The following is a 20,145-nucleotide window of genomic DNA, read 5'->3' on the forward strand; positions in this document are numbered from 1 at the left end:
CGACTCGACTGACAAGCAGACCGAGCCTCGATTTTCAGAAGAAATCGATAAAATTGAGAGAGACTTTGCACGGACTTCAAAAAAATAAAAAGGGACTCTACTGATGAGGAAACCAAGAGTCAACTTTCAGAAAAAAATGATAAAAATGATCAATACTTTGTATCGACTCTAATAAAGAAAAAGGGACTCTATTGACGAGCAAACCGAATCTTAATTTGCAAAAGAAATCGATAAAATTGTATAAGACTTTGTAAGATCTTTAAGAAAAAAAGGACACTACTGACGAGCAAACCGAGTCTCGACTTTCACAAAAAATCGATCAATTTTTTAAAAAAAAACTTTGTACTGACGAGCAAACCGAGTCTTAAGTTTCAGAAGAAATTGACGAAATTGATCAAGGCTTTGTACAAACTCCAAAAAAAATAAAAAGGCCCCACTGACGAGCTAAGACTTTCATAAAAATCGATAAAATCGAGCAAGACTTTGTGAGAACTTCAAAAAATGAAAAAAGAACTCTACTGACGAGTAAACCGAGTTGAGATTTTTATAAAAAAATTATAAATTCAAGCAAGGCTTTGTGAGAACTGCAAGAAAGATAAAAGGACTCTTCTAGGCAAAACCTAGTCGTGTAATATTTTAAGAAATCTATGAATTTTGGCAAAACTTTGTAATGGCTCTAAGAAAAAAAGGATTCTACTAACGAGCAAATATAGTCCAGTAGCAATTTCAGAAAAAATCGATAAAATAAGTAAAATAAAACACTACTGACAAGCAAACTGAGTTTTAATTTGCAAAAGAAATCGATAAAATTGAGTAAAACTTTGGACGGACTCCAAAAAAATAAAAGGGACTCTACTGACGAGCAAACCGAGTTTAAGTTTCAGATAAAAACTATAAAATTGTGCAAGACTTTGTATGGATTCCAAAAAAAGAAAAAGGGACTCTACTGACGAGCAAACTGAGTCTCGACTTTCAGAAGAAATCTATAAAATTGAGTAAAACTGTGGACGGACTCCAAAAAAAGAAAAGGGACTCTACTGATGAACAGACCGAGTCTCGACTTTCAGACTCCAAAAAAAGAAAAGTCTCGACTTTCAGAAAAAAATCGATAAATCTTAGCAAGACTTTCGTAAGGGCTCTAAGAAACAAAAAGAACTTTACTGATAAAAAATCGATAGAATTGAGCTCAAAGACCTAAAACCGATTCTAAAACTGTAAAAAAAACTCTACTGACAAGCAACCCGACTTACAACTTCCAGAATAAATGGATAAAATCGCAAAAAAAATTCTTAATCAGTTTGCTCGTTAGTAGAGTTCTTTCCTCTTCTTTCATTTGAAAAGCAAGAGATTTTCTTACTCGATTTGCTCGTCAGTAGAGTTCTTTTTCTGACACTTGAGTAGCAAGGAATTTTTCCTACTTAGTTCGCTGGTCAGTAGAGTCCTTTTTTAGAAATACTTGCTTGTCAGTAGAGTCCTTTTTTATCCTACTAAAAGGCAAAGACAAAATTTACACCTCAGTAGGGTTTTTTTCCTTAAACTAAATTTCTGGTTGCTGGTCAGTAGAGTGTTTTTTTGGAAACAATTGCTTTGTCAGTAGAGTTCCTTTTTATGGCACTCATGTAAAGACTAAAATCTGCATTTCAATAGAGAGATTTTTAACCTTCTTTCCAAATTTCAAAAAGTACATTACGGAGAAATCGATTATAAACAAACAAGTACGATTGTTTTAATATAAATATATTTTAAATTTTTTTCTAGGACGCCGACACATTTAAAAAATAATAATTTCGTCCATAATTTATTTAAAATTTAAAGTTTAAAGTGGAATTCATGTCGGAGAGAAAACAAACACGAGACATTAATTTAATTTAATTATCTTGTTTTTACGAACTAGTTTTTTGTTCAAATTGAAATTAATTACTCTCACAGAGACGAAGAAAGTTTCGACGAACCATTTCTATTTTTCCAAAAATGATAAAAAGACTCAAATTTTAATTTTCATCATATATATATATATATATATATATATATATATATATATATATATATATATAAGTATATAAAAGTAATAAAATTGCAACTAGTGTTTTACACAACTTTCTAAATCCCGTATTACAACAATTATTATTATTATTGAAATCGATTTCATTGTCTTCGTACAACAATAATTAACAACTTATCGATTTGGAAAACGAAAGCGAACATAAAATCTTTAGCAAAAAAAAATAACATTGGTTATAATAGACGTAGAGCCAACGACCGATATAAAATAATTCCTGAAGGTAAAAATATTTCTTTGTTATTTTGAAGCTCAACAATTAATAAATAATGTCAACAGTTATCAACAGTATTAAATATAAAAATATTAAAAAAAAAGATTAAAAGCAATCAAGAAAAAATCATAAGATATCAATAAAAATGATCAATTATCACCAAGAATTATCAAGAAACTTATAATATTAGTTCAAGAAATAACCAATCAATGAATAACCAAGTATCATCGACAATTTTCAAGAAAAATAAAAAATTGACAAGAATTATCAATAGTTATTGAGAATACTCAAGCAACAAGAATCTTCAATCAGCATTAGTCTACATCTACTCTATCTGATCCACTTGCATTTTTATTTAATCTATCTTTGCGTACAAACACTTTTCCAAATTGTTGGAAAATTGCACGATTAGTTCCAACTTTTAAACAAGGTGTTACATCAAACATTACTAATTACAGGCCGATATCATTATTATCAAACTTTGCTAAGGTATTTGAAAAAATTATTTATAGAGAACTAATTCCTTCTGTTAGAACTTTAATTTCTATTAATCAACATGGTTTCATGCCTGCCCGTTCAACGATAACAAATTTAATTTGTATTAAACAATATATAGCTGAGAATCTTGACATCAATGGACAAGTTGACGTTATTTACACTGATTTCAGTAAAGCTTTTGACAAAATTGATCATAACATTCTCCTTACTAAATTATCTAAGATTGGTCTTAATTCTTCACTTATTCACTTTTTCAAAAGTTATCTTCATAATCGCAAGCAGTTTGTCTTTCTTAATGGATTCTTGAGCAACATTGAAAATATTAGTTCAGGAGTTCCTCAGGGATCCATTCTTGGTCCACTATTATTTATTATTTTTATTAATGACATTTCTGATACTATTAACTGTCCACATTTATTATTTGCAGATGATCTGAAACTATATCTCAAAATAAATTCTATTGATGACTGCTTATTATTACAGTCTCAACTTGACCTTTTCCAATCTTGGTGTATCTATAACAAATTACATCTAAATATATCAAAGTGCAAGATTCTTAGTTTTACACATAAGCGCGTTCCAATACTTTTTGATTATAAAATTTCTAACACCAGCATTGATAGATGTAATAAAATTTCCGATTTAGGTGTTCTATTTGATTCTGGTTTGTTTTTCACAGATCATGTTACTGATATTTGCAATAGAGCACATCAATCTTTAGGTTTGATACTAAGAAATTGTAAACAATTTAAGTCTACCAATGCACTTCTTTGCATGTACTATTCTATTGTACGTTCTAAATTAGAATACGGTTCGATTATTTGGTATCCTCATCATATCAACAACTCTGATGCGATAGAGAAGGTTCAGCGAAAATTTCTGAAATACCTTTATTATAAAACATATAAAATTTACCCTGAACGTGGCTTTGACCACAACACTTTACTAAAAGAATTTGTTATTCCTTCTCTTGCCTCACGTCGATTTATCTGTACAATTATGTTCTTATTTAAGCTTTGCAATAATTCTATAGACTGTCCTCTTATTCTCAATCAACTATCCTTTAATGTTCCAAGGCTATCTTCGCGTTCACAATTATTTTTCAATTATCCCACCCCTAAATCTAATTCTCTCTTAAATTCGCCAATTTTACTAATGTCCTCTAACTTTAACTTAATTAATAATGAAATAGACATTCACAACACATCACCTAATCAAATAATCTCCATCTGCACAAGTTAATCTTTTTATTTTCTTTCAAATATCTTATTATTTTCTGTTTATAAATATTATTGTTACATTCTGCATTATATGAAATTTTATCTTAGCATTTTATGTTACTAACTATATATTGTAATTTTGTGTATATTTTAATTGTTATTCATTATGTCAATTAATTGTATTTTTGAGTCCTCTTGGAGAAATCTGTGGGCTATATATTTAAATAAATAAATAAATAAATAAATAATTAGTAATTCTCAATATTTTTTCAGAATCTTTCAGAATTTCCCAGATCATTAAAGAACCATCAAAAATGCTCAAGAAATATTAATAATCATAAAAAAGCATTCCAAATCATCAAGAATCATTAAGAACCATCAAAAAGCATTAAAAATCATCAATATCAAAAATCTCCAAAAATCCTCAAGAATAACCAGAAATCTTCAATAATGAGCAAAAATCATGAAGAATCTTCCAGAATTTTCAAACAATTTCACGAATTGTTAAAAATTAAATATAAAACATCAATAATCATTAAAATCCTCAAAATTATCTAAAATCACAGAGAATCATCAAGAAATTCCATGAACCATAAGAGCAATAAAAAATCTAATAAATTAAATTAATAAAGGTTGTCAAATATCTCCCTTCCGCTTTTTTGCTCTTGGTTTATAATACAAAAAGGCGGAAGGGAGATATTTGACAACTAACCTTATACAAGAATCATGAAGAATAATCAAAAACTTCTAAAAAGCTTCAAGAATTTCACAATGTCTTCTCCAATCATTAAATATTTCCGAAATTTGTCAATAATCCCAAGGAATCTCAAAGAATATTTAAAAACCGTTAAAGATAATCAAGGATCATCAAGAATAATAAAAAAATCAAGAATCTCCACAAAAATTCATAAACTTTTAGGATAATATAGACAGAAGTTGCAAAAGATTTGACATTTATTTTTATCTAATTGTTCCTTCACGCCTCCAATTAGCATTTAAATAAAAAATCTTATATCTAAATCTCTATAGTGATTTAGATATAAGATTAATTATGATAATGATTGCTAAATCTTACTTTGTTCCTCAAGAACGGATATCCGTCGAGCATCTTCCTAAGAAATTCGCACATTTTGTCACACAAACAAAATCACTTCCTATTACACAATTGTACAATTGTTTACAAAATTAGAAAACATTTCTTTCTTTGCACACACACTTTTCTTTTATTCACAGTAATAGATAATTAGAAAATGATAATATTAAGAGACACTTTGGTTAACAGTCACATGGTTACAAGAAAATTATTTTTTAACGTAACTTTAGGTTGAAGATCTCCTCTTGATCATCTTAGAGTCATATTTTAATATAAATATCAATTCTAGTTACTAAATATATTTTAATTTAATATATAAATATTTGTATTATGCATAGTTATTTGTATATGGGAAAGGCAAGTCGAACCGTTTAGGAACTACAAAAATCAAATGATCAAAATTCTTAAGATTCTTATTCTGTCAAGAAGAAAATCATATTTTAAAATCAATATCAATTCTGTTTACTAAATTTTATTTATATATAAAACAAAAATAGGAAAGGTAGGTCCAACCGTTTAGGAAATACAAAAATCAAATGAACAAAATTATTATAAGATTCTGAGATGAATCCCACATAAGATTCTCACACAAATCTTATAAGATTCTCTTCAATTGAATAGATCGAGTTAAATTTTGCAATTTAAATTAGATTTTTTTTAAATCAATATTTTAGGATATAATTATATATGTAATTTATATAATTAAATATTAAGTAGCAAACTAAAAATTAACTTTTTTTTAATAAGATATTTGGATAAATCAATATGCATTTTAAATATGTCTCTTATATTTTCAAGGTATAAATGTAAATAATTTATTATAAATATTATGTAGCAAATGATAAATAATTTATGTGAGATTTGATGTGACTTTAGAACAATTACGAGGATGTTCCCGAACAGAACAAAACAGAACGTAACTGTTTTTATTTTACATTACGAATCATTATAGTGTGGAAGTCGGTGGAAAATATAATAAGCATTTTTTACATTTAACTTATTTAATTGATATAATAAACATTGCACTTTTCAAAACTAATCTGCTATACGAGTATGAAATTATTACTCGTATGTTTAACTTTTATGGTACGTATATTTAAATATATAATGATAATTATATACCATGTCAAATCGAATATAATAGAATTTTAGAGTATTTAAAGTATTAAAAGTTGAAGATCCATTTACTATGTTTTAAATTGCATATTTGATTTGCAAAATTTGATTTAAAAATTACTTTAATAAACGCATACGTATAAATTTATCTTGTAATGAATAGATACTATTTCCTTATGTTATTGGATCTACTATTTCCTTAAAATTATATTTGGACATATTTACTAAAATTTATATTTATAATATTAAAGTTTCATTAATAAATTTGATTTTATTGATTAAATTTAGTTTTATTAATTAACATTTTTTGTTTCATAAATTAGTAAGAAAATTTACAAAATAAAACTAGATATATTAGATATTTAATTAGGTCTAATTCCAGTTTTTTTTATTAATAATATTAGTTAAGTTTAATATCTCTTTGTTATTGTATTTTATATGTTCATATAATTAATTTTGTTTTTAATTTAATAATCGGTTAGACAAAAATCTATGATGAATTTCAAACCCATTTTTCTTACAAATCGTACCATAAATAATACCAGAAAATTATTTCTGAACACTTTATTGATTTTTATCGATTTATTATTTTTATCCCTCTAAATTTTAAACTCTTCTTGTGGAAACGTAGCTTAACTTCTTATCTTATTGGCATTTAAAAAAATGTAATAAAAGTTCGAAATTTATTGAATTTTTAACCCTACGTTTTTTAAGTATTTTGGACATCTCATGTAAATTACCAAATGTAGTGATTATTAACACTAAATTTGGTATACATTTTTTTTTAATAAAAACTTGCACTGAAAACGATTTTGTATTTCTATCATTTTTATATTTTGAATATTTTGTCCTGATCGCTAGATATTATTTTATATTATTATATTATTTCAATTTATAAAAAAATATTTTATTGTTACATCACTTCTTAATGTAAATATTAGCTAATTTGCTAATAATAGCTATAATCTAATTTAATGTAAATATTAGCGAAATGATTGAGACACAAATTGAGTGTCGAAACGTATAAGTAAAATTGACAATAATATTTAAATATTTAATAATAATATTTAAGATTTGATTTGATTTTGAAATTTAATCCGGCGATAAAGATCAAGTACTAAACAAACATAGTAAAATATTAGAGGCTTACGAAAATTGGCTGAATTTTAGGTTAGATAAATTCATTAAAATTTATTTTGAAAGATATCAATTAAATTAAAAATGGTCCTTAATATGGATATTTGCAAATTTCTTTGCTTCCAGGGACTTAAATGCTTCCAAATTGATAAAAAACAATTCTCTGAAAGTTTTAGCTTTTAATATTAACTTTAGGATAGTCCACACTCCATCCAGAGTTTCTTATGGAAATAACATGGGTAAAATTGTTTTGCTTTTTTTTTTAATTTTATAACTTAAAGACAGGTGAATCAGAATTTGGAGAATAACATTGTATTTGCTTATTTTGATCATTAATAAAAAAAATACAAATATTCACTTAGGAAGAAGAACCAAAAAACTTTGGTTCAAGTCCAGACTATCTTAAAGTTAATATTAAGACTTAAAACTTTCAGAAAATTTTTGTTTATTGATTTGGTATCATTTGAGCACCTGGGAGCAAAGAAATTCGAAAATGTCCATATTAAGGACCACCCTAATATATATATATATATATATATATATATATATATATATATATATACAATTTTTAGAAGTATAAGAATCTCGCTCACATAATGCGATTTTCATTCGAGTTTCTGGGAGTGGTAAATTTTCCCTATTTCTCTGTTTTTTATTTTAATTTTAAAACGATTCATATGCATCAAAAATTTTTAATTTTAGGTTTGCTTTCTTCAAAATATTTTTGTTTTTAGAGAATTAATATTTAGTACAAAACTTCTTATATTATATTATTACTTTTAAACTTTTTCATTGAGATAGTAAAATTTTAACTCGAAGTGTATGAAAATTTATTAAATTTTTTACATAAACAATTTAAGTTTTTGCTATATATATATATATATATATATATATATATATATATATATACACATGTATATAATTCCATCAACTAACAGTATTTTCAATCGACTCTAAACAATTTCCACATCACTGTTCACGCAACCGAACATTTTTCACCACACCACACACACAGGTGTATAACCTCACGATTGGCAACAAAAAAAGACACAAAACCTTCAACAAAACCAACTGTAACACACCCAAACTAGCACAAAGATATTAAACAGAACACTTATAAATATATAAATATATTAATTTTATATTAATATTGTTAATAGTGTATTTATTTAACTAAATAATATCGTCCATATCGTTTCATCTCCGTCAATGAACGCGTCGGCCGAAGAACTAACTACTAAGAGACATGGACGCTGTCGGCTGTGGAAATGGTTATAGGGGGGGCACAACACTCATACACTGTGCTAATAGCACTTTCAAGGTAAAAAAGTGCATTGTAAAAGGTGCAGAATGATAGAAAATAGTTGACTAGGTGTAAGTGGCGTTTTGCTTTGACTTAACAAAATTGCATCATGAAAGATCAAGAAGTTTGTAAACTGTACTGTTTTAAAGTACAGGGCGAAAGAGGTGTAACCAGCCACTAACACCTCACTCACAACTTTTAAGTGTAAGTGTTTTAATTTATTATAAAATGTATTATTCTTAATAATCTCGATAAAAGCTTACCATGAGGTTGGAGTAAAAAGTACCAATAATTAACTACCAAGAGTTGGTGGAAGTGACATTATGTCGGAACATTTTTGGATAAATAAAAATGTGTAATAAAAGTGTCCTTTAACATTATATCTGTCCTAAAGCTAAATTATTTGAATGAAATAATATTTTGTTTACAATTCTGAACAATTTTTCAACTATTAATCTGGTATGCTAGAATCATACATATATGTTGCCCTTAAATATTTAAATTTTCTGTCTGATTCTGTTTCCTAGATGATTTTATATTAAAGCTGAAAGTGTTACTAAGTTTGTACTTTCCCTTTTCGAATTTTTTTAAACTACATCGATATTAGATTTTATTCCAGTTATGTCTATATTATATATCGTTTCCATAAAATATGCATTTTCAGATGATATTCAAAATTTTCGAACAAATTTCAACACTTTGAGACTCTTCACAACACTTTCAGATCATTTCTGACACTTTTAGGTGATTTAATTACATTTTCAGGTGATTTAATTACATTTTCAGATAATTTTCCATATTTTGAGACAAATTATAATATATTCAAACTACCAACAATATTTTAGACTATCTAGAGCCATTTTCAGATTATCTAGAATTTTTTTATACTATCTAGGACATTTTCAGATTATCTAGAATATTTACTAGGACTATTTAGAATATTTTTAAACTATATAAATCTTATTATCAGGTCCAAATATTTTTTAGACATTCTAGAACATTTTCAGACCACATAGAACATTTTCATGCAATCAAAGACATTTTCAGACTATATATAGAACTTTTTCAGACTATCTAAAACATTTTAGGATGGTCCTAGAATTTTTTTAGATTATTTAGAATCATTTTCAGACTATCTAGAATATTTTAGGACCATCTAAAACATTTTTATACTATTTTAGAAAATTGTTAGATCATCTAGAAAAATTTCAGACTATTTAGAATCATTTTCAGGCTACCTAGAATACTTTAGGACCATCTAGAACATTTTCAGACTATCTAAAATACTTTAGAACCATTTACAGGTCTATTTTCATATTATCTAAAACATTTTCAGATAATCTCGAACATGTTCAGACTCTCTACAAAATTTTAGATTTATAAAAAAACATTTTCACACTACCTAAAATATTCCTAGACTACCTAGAACATAGACTTTATAGAAATTTTAGGAACGTCTAGAATAAGAAGAATATTTTTAGACTATCTAGAACATTTTCAGACTATCTAAAACATACTTAAAACGTTTACAGACTATCTGAAACATTTTTAGACTATATAGAATATTTTCAGATTATTCAGAACCATTTAAAACATATTAGGACCTAGATATAGAATATTTTCAAACTATCTAGAGCATTTTAGGACCATTTAGAACATCTAAAAATAATTCCATTACATAAAACTCTTTCAGACTATATTATAGAACATTTTAGAACTATCTAGAACTTTTTTAGATCATCTAAAACATTTTCAGACTATCTAGAACATTTTCAGACTAACTAAAACATTTTAAGACTATCTTGAACATTTTCAGTCTAATTAAAACATTTTAGGATCATCTAGTACACTTTCAGACGATCAAAAAGATTATCAGACAATTTTACATTAATCGTTAAAAAACCAAGGACTATTAATATGCGAAATTTCTTTAAAATGATAAAAAATCACAACAAATTATATAAAAATAGCTCGACCCATCTAATCTCTATTGATCATTTATAAACAGTTTTTAAATTTTCAAAATAGATTCAGGATTTTTTGCAAAAACTCGGACGGAAATTCTTGCACTTTTTTGCTAACAAAAAAACGGTTTGGTCGATCTTTACACAAAACTGATAAATGCTAGTTCTTATCGTGTTACATCGAATGGATTTTAAATTTTTGAAATCGTTTCAGGCGTTTTTGAAAAAACGTCGACAGGCCAAAAATCGGCACATGCATACTTTTTCCAAATTTGGTCTCAAACGATTCAAAATGACTTGAAACATCAAGAAAACAAAAATTTACCAAATCGGATTTTTGATGAAAACAAACATGTTTCCTTCGGGAATATGTTGCAAAAAAATCGATTTTCTGTGATCGCCCGCATTTTTCCATTTCCTCATTGAATGTCCTTAAAAGTAGCGCGAAGGCCATTTTCATCGGTTCACTTGACAATAAACAATAAGCAATATAATTATTATCATCGTCATCATCATCATCATCGACATTGTTGGTGAAAAAGTTCCGCCGAAATAAACATCTCTATTGTTAGTCGTCGGACGCTCCAACGATTCCGTTAGGGCACTCAATTTTTTTACAGTTTTACAGCTCAAAATTAATAATAATATAAACTACAATTATTAGAAACTAAAGTTAAGGTAATATATTATTTATATTTTAAGCGCTAAGTAGTTTTTTATATTAAATCAAACCCTGGTGATGACAAAGAGTGAAAAGAGGATTTCAATTGAAATGTCTTGTTAGGAGTTCTCGGAGAAGTTTATTTTCATCAAAAAATTCGTTTATGTTTTCTCGACGTTTCAAGTCATTCTGAATCAAATGAGACCAAATTTGGAAAAAGTATGTAAGTGTATATGTGACCCTATTTTTAACTTCCCGTAGGGCAAGTTATAGTAATCGCAAAAAAATCGAAAATGAAAATTTTTGCATTTCTCGACGTTTCAAAGGTTTCTGAATATTTTGGCATATCTTAGAAGAAATGGATGTATGTGTGTGTGTGTGTGTGTGTGTGTGTATGTGTGTGTGTGTGTGTGTGTGCGTGCATGTATGTGCGGATACAAATTTTCGTCGACGATTTCGGGAACACCGATCAACCGATTTGAATAATTCAAAAAACATTCGATTCGTATTGATAAGGAGACGTGCTGATTAGTTTTTGGCGAAGGCAGGTCTAGCCGTTCCGAAGATACGGGGCAAAAAGTGCCGAAAACGGTAACTCAGTTTTTAAGAGAACGGAGCATCCGATTTTAATAATTCAAAAAACATTTTACTTGTATTGACAAGGTGAAGAACCTATCAAATTTTCATAAAGGCAGGTCTAGCGGTTTCGGAGATCTAATGAAAAAAGTAAAAAAAAATGCCATTTGGCGGTCAAAAATGATCATTAGACATATGCACATCAAATTATCAGATATTTTATAGAGATTTTAACAATAAGTATAATTTTGGTTTACATTCCTATGGGTTCCGTACCAATGTTTACGCGTTAGACGTCGACGCGGCGCTTACGCGGTTTGATATTTCGTCTTTATGCAGTTAAAGCAGTACGATTGCTTTGGAAAAAAGTTTAGATCTTTTAAAATATGTCAAAATAAAGAAAACATTTTTTTTCAAAAAAAAAAAATAAAAAAAATTTTTTTTTCAAAAAAAAGTAATTTTTTGTCTAATTGTTTGTCAAAAATCTTATTTTTTCGAAGTAAATTTTTTTCAAAAATGTTAATCGTTTTTAAAAAAATAATAATTTTTGGTACGGGAAGTTCCAGCAATTTGCCTTAAGGCACGATGCCTTAATTGCCTTAAGACAGAATTCCACTTACAGCTAGTTATTTACTGTTTCCTCAATTTTCTTCCTCCAGCTCACCTCTTATCATGACAATAATTTACATGTACATGATTTTCCTCCAAGTCCATTTCGTTCGTAAAACTTTCATAAAACTATTTTCACATTTCGATAATTTCCTACGACGACGGACACGGTTGTCGCTACAGATAAACGACGGTAATAATCGATTAGAAATTCGACCGAGCCGAGGTGGATTTCATTTTGAGAAAAAATAAATAATAAAACAGAAACGAAACGAGAGCGAATTTAATAATATTAAAATTATAGGTTGAGAAGAAAATTTATGTTTCGTTAAAATCAGTCAGTCTCTTTCAGTAGAAATGTATCGTGGGGTAAAAAATCGTGGCGCAATATTTAAATCTTGTTTTTAGATATTTATTTTCAAAATTATGGAAATTTTAGAAAATTCATAGAAGAACTGTTTTATATGGTTTATTACAAATAAAAACATGTTTTCCAAATTTACACGTCTAATTTTATATTTACACAAATTATACATTTAAAAGTGAGCGAAATAGAAGCTTTTCGTGGGCGACCAAGATTCGTTTCTTCAGTATTATCGGACTGAAAAAGTTTCAAATTTGAAGTTCCAAATGCAAGATTCAAAATGCAAAGATTCAGATATAAAAATCCAAATGTGAAGTCCCAAACATAAAGAATCAAATGCAAAGTTTCAAATGCAAAGTACCAAATGTAAAAGACGATCCCCTGCACTTTTTTACCATTCGCAGAGTTTTCAGAATACATTAGTCTCCATTGTACTGATAATATACTAAGTAAAATCTTTCTTCTGCATTTGTAGATCCCTCAGTTTCCCTCGTATTAGTGTTTGTTGTGTTAATTAGACGTCGGACGAGAGAGACGTCCATAATTAATATTTCACGGGCGGCGATCATCCGTCGACCGTTTTCTATTTCGATTTAATTTACTTTGCTGAATGCAATATTATATGTATATTCAGATTTAATTAAAAATTAGGTAAAAGAATTTTATCTTGTATAAAAGTTGTTTCAGCTGGGCGTAAGTGGCAAATAATTCAAGCAAGTCAATATCTAATGCAAATCTAATTTCAAATATAGAGCTTTAAATGTAAAGTTTCAAATGTAGAGTTCCATATGCAAAATCCCAAATATAAAGTTCCAACTATCAAGAACTAAATTTTAAATTCCAAATGTAAGGTTCAAATTTTAGATTTAAAATGTGTAGTGACAAATAGAAAATTTTAAATATAATATAATATGAATATAATATGAATAATTTTCCCTTCCAAATGTTAAGTTCCAAGCCCAAAGTTTCAAAGGTTAAACAGAGAAAAAAAGTTCTAATTTTTTAAATTTAAATGAGAAGTTCTAAATACTAAATATATAATTATAAATATAAAAATTAAATTTTGAATTCCAAATGAAAAATTCAAATTTGAAATTTAAAAGTAAAATTCTAAAGTTGATTTAAGGAACTTAAAGTTCCACATATGAAGATCAAAGTGCAGAGTTCTAAATGCAAAGTTCCAAATGTAAAATTCTTAATATAATATTAAAAATGTAATTTTGTAAATTTCAAATAGTGAAATTTTGATAGTAAATCTAAAATTTTAAGTGTAAAGTTCCAAATGCAAAATTCTAAATGTAATATTAAAAATGTAAAGTTTGAAAATACAAAGTGTCAAATGTAATTTTTTATGCCAAATTAGAAATGAAAAGTTTCAAACAAAAGGTTCCTCATGTAACTTTTGTATTGAAAATTTGAAATGTAATATTAGAAATAAAAATTGCAAACTCAAAGTTCCAAATGTAAAATTTTGAGCGTATTATTAGAAATGTAATATTACAAATGTAAAATTCAAAATGCGAAGTTAGATATGAACAGTTCCAGATGCAAAATTACAAAATGAAAGTTCCAAATTTAAAGTTCAAAATGTTAAGTTTCAAATATGAAGTTCCAAATTGAAAGTTCCAAACAGAAAGTTACAAATATAAAGGTCTAAATATGAAGGTCTAAATGTGAAGTTTTAAATATAAAGTTTTAATGCAAAATTCTGGATGTAATATTAGAAATGCAAAGTTACAAATGTCCAGTTAAAAATTTAAAGTTCTACATGCAAAGTTCCATATATGAAGTTCCATATATGAAGTTCCATATATGAAGTTCCAAATATAAAGTTCTAAATATATTTCCAAATGCAAAGTTCCTAAAGCAAAGGTGCAAATGTGAAGTTCCAAATGCAATGTTCCAACAACAAAGTAGTAAATGTAAAGCTCCTACTGTCAAGTTCTAAATACACAGTTCCAAATGTCAAGTTCCAAATGTCTAGTTCCAAATCTAAAGTTCCAAATGTAAAATTATGAATGTCAATTTCCAAATGCAAAATTCTTAATACAATATTAGAAATGTAAAATTCTAAATGCAAAGTTCCAAAAGACAAGTTCCAAAATTTAAAGTCCAAAATCTAAATTTTGTATTCAATATTAGAATTGCAAAGTTCCAAAGGCAAGGTTCCAGAAGTGAAATTCATTACGTAATATTAGAAATATAAAATTCCAAATGTGAAGTTCCAATTTCGAAGTTCTAAATGTGAAGTTTCAAATGCAAAGTACCAAAGGTAAGGTTCCAAATAAAAATGAATAAAATGTAAAAAATTATTTCCAAAGAATTTTATAATTCGAAATGTAAAACTGCAAAACTTTATATTAGATATTCAAAATTGGAATTTTATACTTAACAACTTTACATTTGGAATTCAACATTTAATCTTTATACTTGTAATTATACATTTCAAACATTACTGAATGTTTAGAATTTTAAATTTAAAATTATACATTTGGAACTGCACCTTTCAAAATTTGAAAGATTTGAAATTTGAAATTTGAATTTTACATTGGAAATCTAACAATTAATTCAATACAACTTAAAAAAATTCTTGGTGATCAAAAATGACCAATACAAATAAAAAAAAGTGGTAGACAGGTAAACAGTTACCAATTACGTAACCACATGTCAATATGAATTCCAAGCTTATAAATCACAATACACCACTAGTTCCTTTCTATTGATACCAATACGTTTCCTTGTTTCGTAAAAAAAATGCGGATAATTATAAATATGTGGTATGTGGTATCAAGCGTGAAGATTTCGCTGACTGATACATGATACTGGCGATGAATAAATTTGTATTCTAATTTATTGCAATTTCGCGATACTAAACACAGTGGTGGCGGAAGAAAAAAAATTATAAAGGGTGATACAAAAAAATAAAACTAGTGGTGTATGATATCTTGCCTTGAGGTAATTTGCTGGAACTTCCCGTACCGTAATAAAATTTTCGAGAAATTTTAAACGTTTTCAAATATATTGTTACAGATACTGTAACTTTCATTATATTTGCTATCTTGTTTGTTATATCAGAGCAAATCAAATGTAAATCATAAATCTCCAGAATTTATCTCAGGGAACATTAACAATCGTCATTTCATTTCGAATTCAATTACAAAAAAAAGAAATAGTTGCCTAATTCAAACAAAATTGAAAAAGTGCTCCCGCATAGTCACAGTCTAAACGCATTTGTGAACAATTCTGTTCGACATTTTCACTTAGACTGTGCTTAGCATGGCCGATTTTTTAAATTTTTAATCCAAAATTACAAAAATATTTTATGGAAAGTAAAAATAGATGTAATAATTTTTTATCCTTCAAAGCAAATTCCAAATGTAACTTTTTTATGCAAAATTAGCAATGTGATATTAGAAGTAAAAAGTTCTAAATGTAATATTTTTAATATATTACTAAAAATGTAATATTCCAAATAGTGAAGTTTCGTTAGTAAATCTAAAATTTCAAGTGCAAATTCAAAATGAAATATTAAAAATGCAAATTTCCAAATATAAAGTTTTGAATTTTTTATGCAAAATTAGAAATGTAATATTAGATATGATAAGTTCCAAATGAAAAAGTTTGAGTGTAATGTTAGAAATGGAATGTTACAAATGTAAAATTCAAAATGCCAAGTTCTAAATGAATAGTTCCAAATCAAATATTTCAAAAATAAAGTTTCAAATATAAATTTCCAAATGTGAGGTTTCAAATATATCTTATATATAAAAATGGAGTTCTCGATCAAATGATTCGGTAAAACTCGAAAACTGCTAAACCGATTTGGCCAGTCTTAGTCTGGAAAAATTCGTGCCAATCCAGAGATGATCGGAAAGGTGAGATATTATTTTTATTTTATATTAATATTTTTGATTCTCTAGAAATTGTATAGAATATACCTTATTCAGCAAAACAAGGTTTGCCGGGTTAGCTAGTAATATATAAAGTTTTAACGCAAAATTCTTATTAAAAATGCAAAGTTACAAATGCAAAGTTACAAATGCAAAGATGCAAATGTAAAGTCCGAAATCCATAATTTTAAATGCAAAAATACATAAATTTGCAAAATCCTAGATGTAAATAAAAATTCAAATATAATCCAAATGCAAAATTGTAAGTTTCAAACTCAAAGTTCTAAATGTGAAGTTTTAAATGTACTGTTGCAAATTTAAAATTCAAGATGCAATTTTAAAAATAGAGAATTCCAAGTACAAAATTTCAAATGCAATGTTCAAAATGCAAAGTTCCTAAATTTAAAGTTCAAAATGTAATTTTTTTATGCAATATTAGAAATGCAAAGTTCCAAATGTAACATTGAGTATGTAATATTAGTTAGTTCCAAATGCAATGTTCCAAGTGTAAAGTTATAAATGTAAAGTTCCAAATGCAAAGTTCCAAATATAATATTAAAAATATAAAATTCCAAACGTGAAGTTTCAATTTCGAATTACTAACAATATAAAATTTTAAATGTGAAGTTTTAAATTTAAAGTCGCACATGTAAGGATGCAAATGTAAACTCCAGAAATATAAAATTTTAAATACAAAGTTCAAAATTTAAGGTTCCAAATCTGAAGTTCCAAATGCAAAGTTCTAATTGTAAAATTCAAATGCAATATTAGACTCTGATTATACTCTGGATGGAATATTAGAAATGTAAAATTCCAAATGCAAATATAAAATTCAAAATAAAAAGTTCCAAATATAGAAATTTTGAACGTAATATCAGAAACAAAAAATTCCGTATCCAAAATTCTAAATTTATGGTACAAAATTTGAGTTCCAAATGTAAACTTCCGAATGCAAAGCTTGCACAGTATAAGTAAAAATGTCGCACAGAATTATTTGCAAGTGCGTTTAGACTGTGTCTATACACTTTACCAAATTTGTGTAAATTAGGCAACTATTTTTTTTAAATTTATTTTGACGATTGTTAATGTTCTGGAGATAAATTAATTTATAATTTACATTTGATTTGCTAGGATATGACAAGATAGTAAAAATAATGAAAGTTACAGTATTTGTAATAATATATTTGAAAACGTTTAAAATTTCTCGAACATTTCATTACAGTACGGGAAGTTCCAGCAATTTTCCTTAAGGCACGATGCCATACACCACTAGTTTGTTTTATTATTTTCAAGGGACAGGATAAAACATTCTTCTGATTCAGGCATTTTTTATTGAATCAAGATTTGTACTACGATGTAACCTTAAAATGTTTATTTATCTACGCCGATTTTTTAGTTGATATCGGTACGCGTACAACGACAGATCTCTATTCACATACACGACGACTAATCACAATCGACCCGTATAGAAATGATATCATCGAGAGCGAATGACTTTCACTTGACCTTGCCGTAACAATTTCCGTTGCATTTGTACGGATTTACACCCTAGTAGCGCCTAAAAAATATTCTTCTGATTCATGCATTTTTCATTGAATTAAGATTTGTACTAGGATGCAACTTTAAAATGTTTATTTATCTAAGTCGATTTTCTTGTTGATATCGGTACGCGTACAACGACAGAATTCTATTCACATACACGACGAATGATCACAATCGACCCGTACAGAAACGATATCATCGAGAGCGAATGACTCTCATTTGATCTTGCCGTAACAATTTTCGTTGCATTTGTACGGATTTACACCCTAGTAGCGCCTAAAAAATATTCTTCTGATTCATGCATTTTTCATTAAATCAAGATTTGTACTACGATGTAACCTTAAAATGTTTATTTATCTACGCCGATTTTTTAGTTGATATCGGTACGCGTACAACGACAGATCTCTATTCACATACACGACGACTAATCACAATCGACCCGTATAGAAATGATATCATCGAGAGCGAATGACTTTCACTTGACCTTGCCGTAACAATTTCCGTTGCATTTGTACGGATTTACACCCTAGTAGCGCCTAAAAAATATTCTTCTGATTCATGCATTTTTCATTGAATTAAGATTTGTACTAGGATGCAACTTTAAAATGTTTATTTATCTAAGTCGATTTTCTTGTTGATATCGGTACGCGTACAACGACAGAATTCTATTCACATACACGACGAATGATCACAATCGACCCGTACAGAAACGATATCATCGAGAGCGAATGACTCTCATTTGATCTTGCCGTAACAATTTTCGTTGCATTTGTACGGATTTACACCCTAGTAGCGCCTAAAAAATATTCTTCTGATTCATGCATTTTTCATTAAATCAAGATTTGTACTACGATGTAACCTTAAAATGTTTATTTATCTACGCCGATTTTTTAGTTGATATCGGTACGCGTACAACGACAGATCTCTATTCACATACACGACGCCTAATCACAATCGACCCGTATAGAAACGATATCATCGAGAGCAAATGACTTTCACTTGACCTTGCCGTAACAATTTCCGTTGCATAAAAGAAAATATAAATAAAAATAAAATATAAATAAAAACACTTACCCCCGGGCGTCTAGATCTGCCAAACACGTTGTCTTCAGATGAATTAGTGGTTTTGGAAGCACCATCTTGCACTAAATCACTTTTAACTACATTGCTATCTACAATTTGATAATTTGAGCTAAAGTTTTTGTCACTGGTTTGAGCATTGTTGGTCCCTGAAGTACCGGCAGTGTTGGTAAGTAAATCTGGCTTATTCTCATCATGGGATGGCGTTAATTTGTAGCCGAAACGTTTGGGTGATATATTACCATCGTCTCCAAATCGTTTGGGAGACATGCCTTGTTTTGGCTTAGGTTTACCCAAGCGCTCGCTGGATTTTTCCGAAGCCTCCGAGGCAGTGCTTTTGGGCGAAGACAAATCAAAGTTGAATTTATCTTTGGTGAACAATTTGGTTCTGCTAACTAGTTTCTCAATAGGCGATTTCGGATTGGAGTAACCAGATTTTGATGGGGCATCATCTTGGGGTGCCCTGGTAATTTTTTTACCATCCAGGTCTTTGCTGGATACACCGACAGCTTTATTTTTGGTGAACCTTCCGACGTACGTTGGTGATTTTGGAAGACCTGATGTATCGACTTGTTTGCTTGAGAAAAGTCTTTCGTTTTCCAAAGATGTCGTCGATGTTGACTTGTCTCCTGTTGCCTGTTGGCGCAGTCTTGAGGCTCTTGTTGTCCTGACACGAGGACTTTGATCAGGGTCATCGTTCCTGGGACGCGGTGAACGTTTTGATGATATGGCACTTGAGATTCTGAAAAAAAAAATTAAACTAGTTATTATTGGTATTTAGCCTTGAGGCAAGTTACATGAACTTTCCGATATGTGTAA

The 20,145-nt window shown here is 28.2% G+C and overlaps 1 protein-coding gene across 1 annotated transcript in view; it reads right to left on the reverse strand.

Annotated features, from left to right (window-relative positions):
• Window positions 1-20,145, reverse strand: part of LOC113371008 (uncharacterized protein DDB_G0271670-like) — a 56,016-nt gene that overhangs the window by 12,742 nt on the left and 23,129 nt on the right. Inside the window, exon 4 of the mRNA XM_026611665.1 lies at window positions 19,321-20,068. Within this exon, the coding sequence (XP_026467450.1) occupies window positions 19,321-20,068 (748 nt within the window). The remainder of the gene's footprint in view (window positions 1-19,320; window positions 20,069-20,145) is intronic.

The sequence above is a fragment of the Ctenocephalides felis genome, unplaced genomic scaffold (assembly GCF_003426905.1).
Source record: "Ctenocephalides felis isolate EL2017-DRISC unplaced genomic scaffold, ASM342690v1 CF-g0.4_SCAFFOLD_00845, whole genome shotgun sequence".
In the NCBI taxonomy this organism is placed as follows: domain Eukaryota; kingdom Metazoa; phylum Arthropoda; class Insecta; order Siphonaptera; family Pulicidae; genus Ctenocephalides; species Ctenocephalides felis.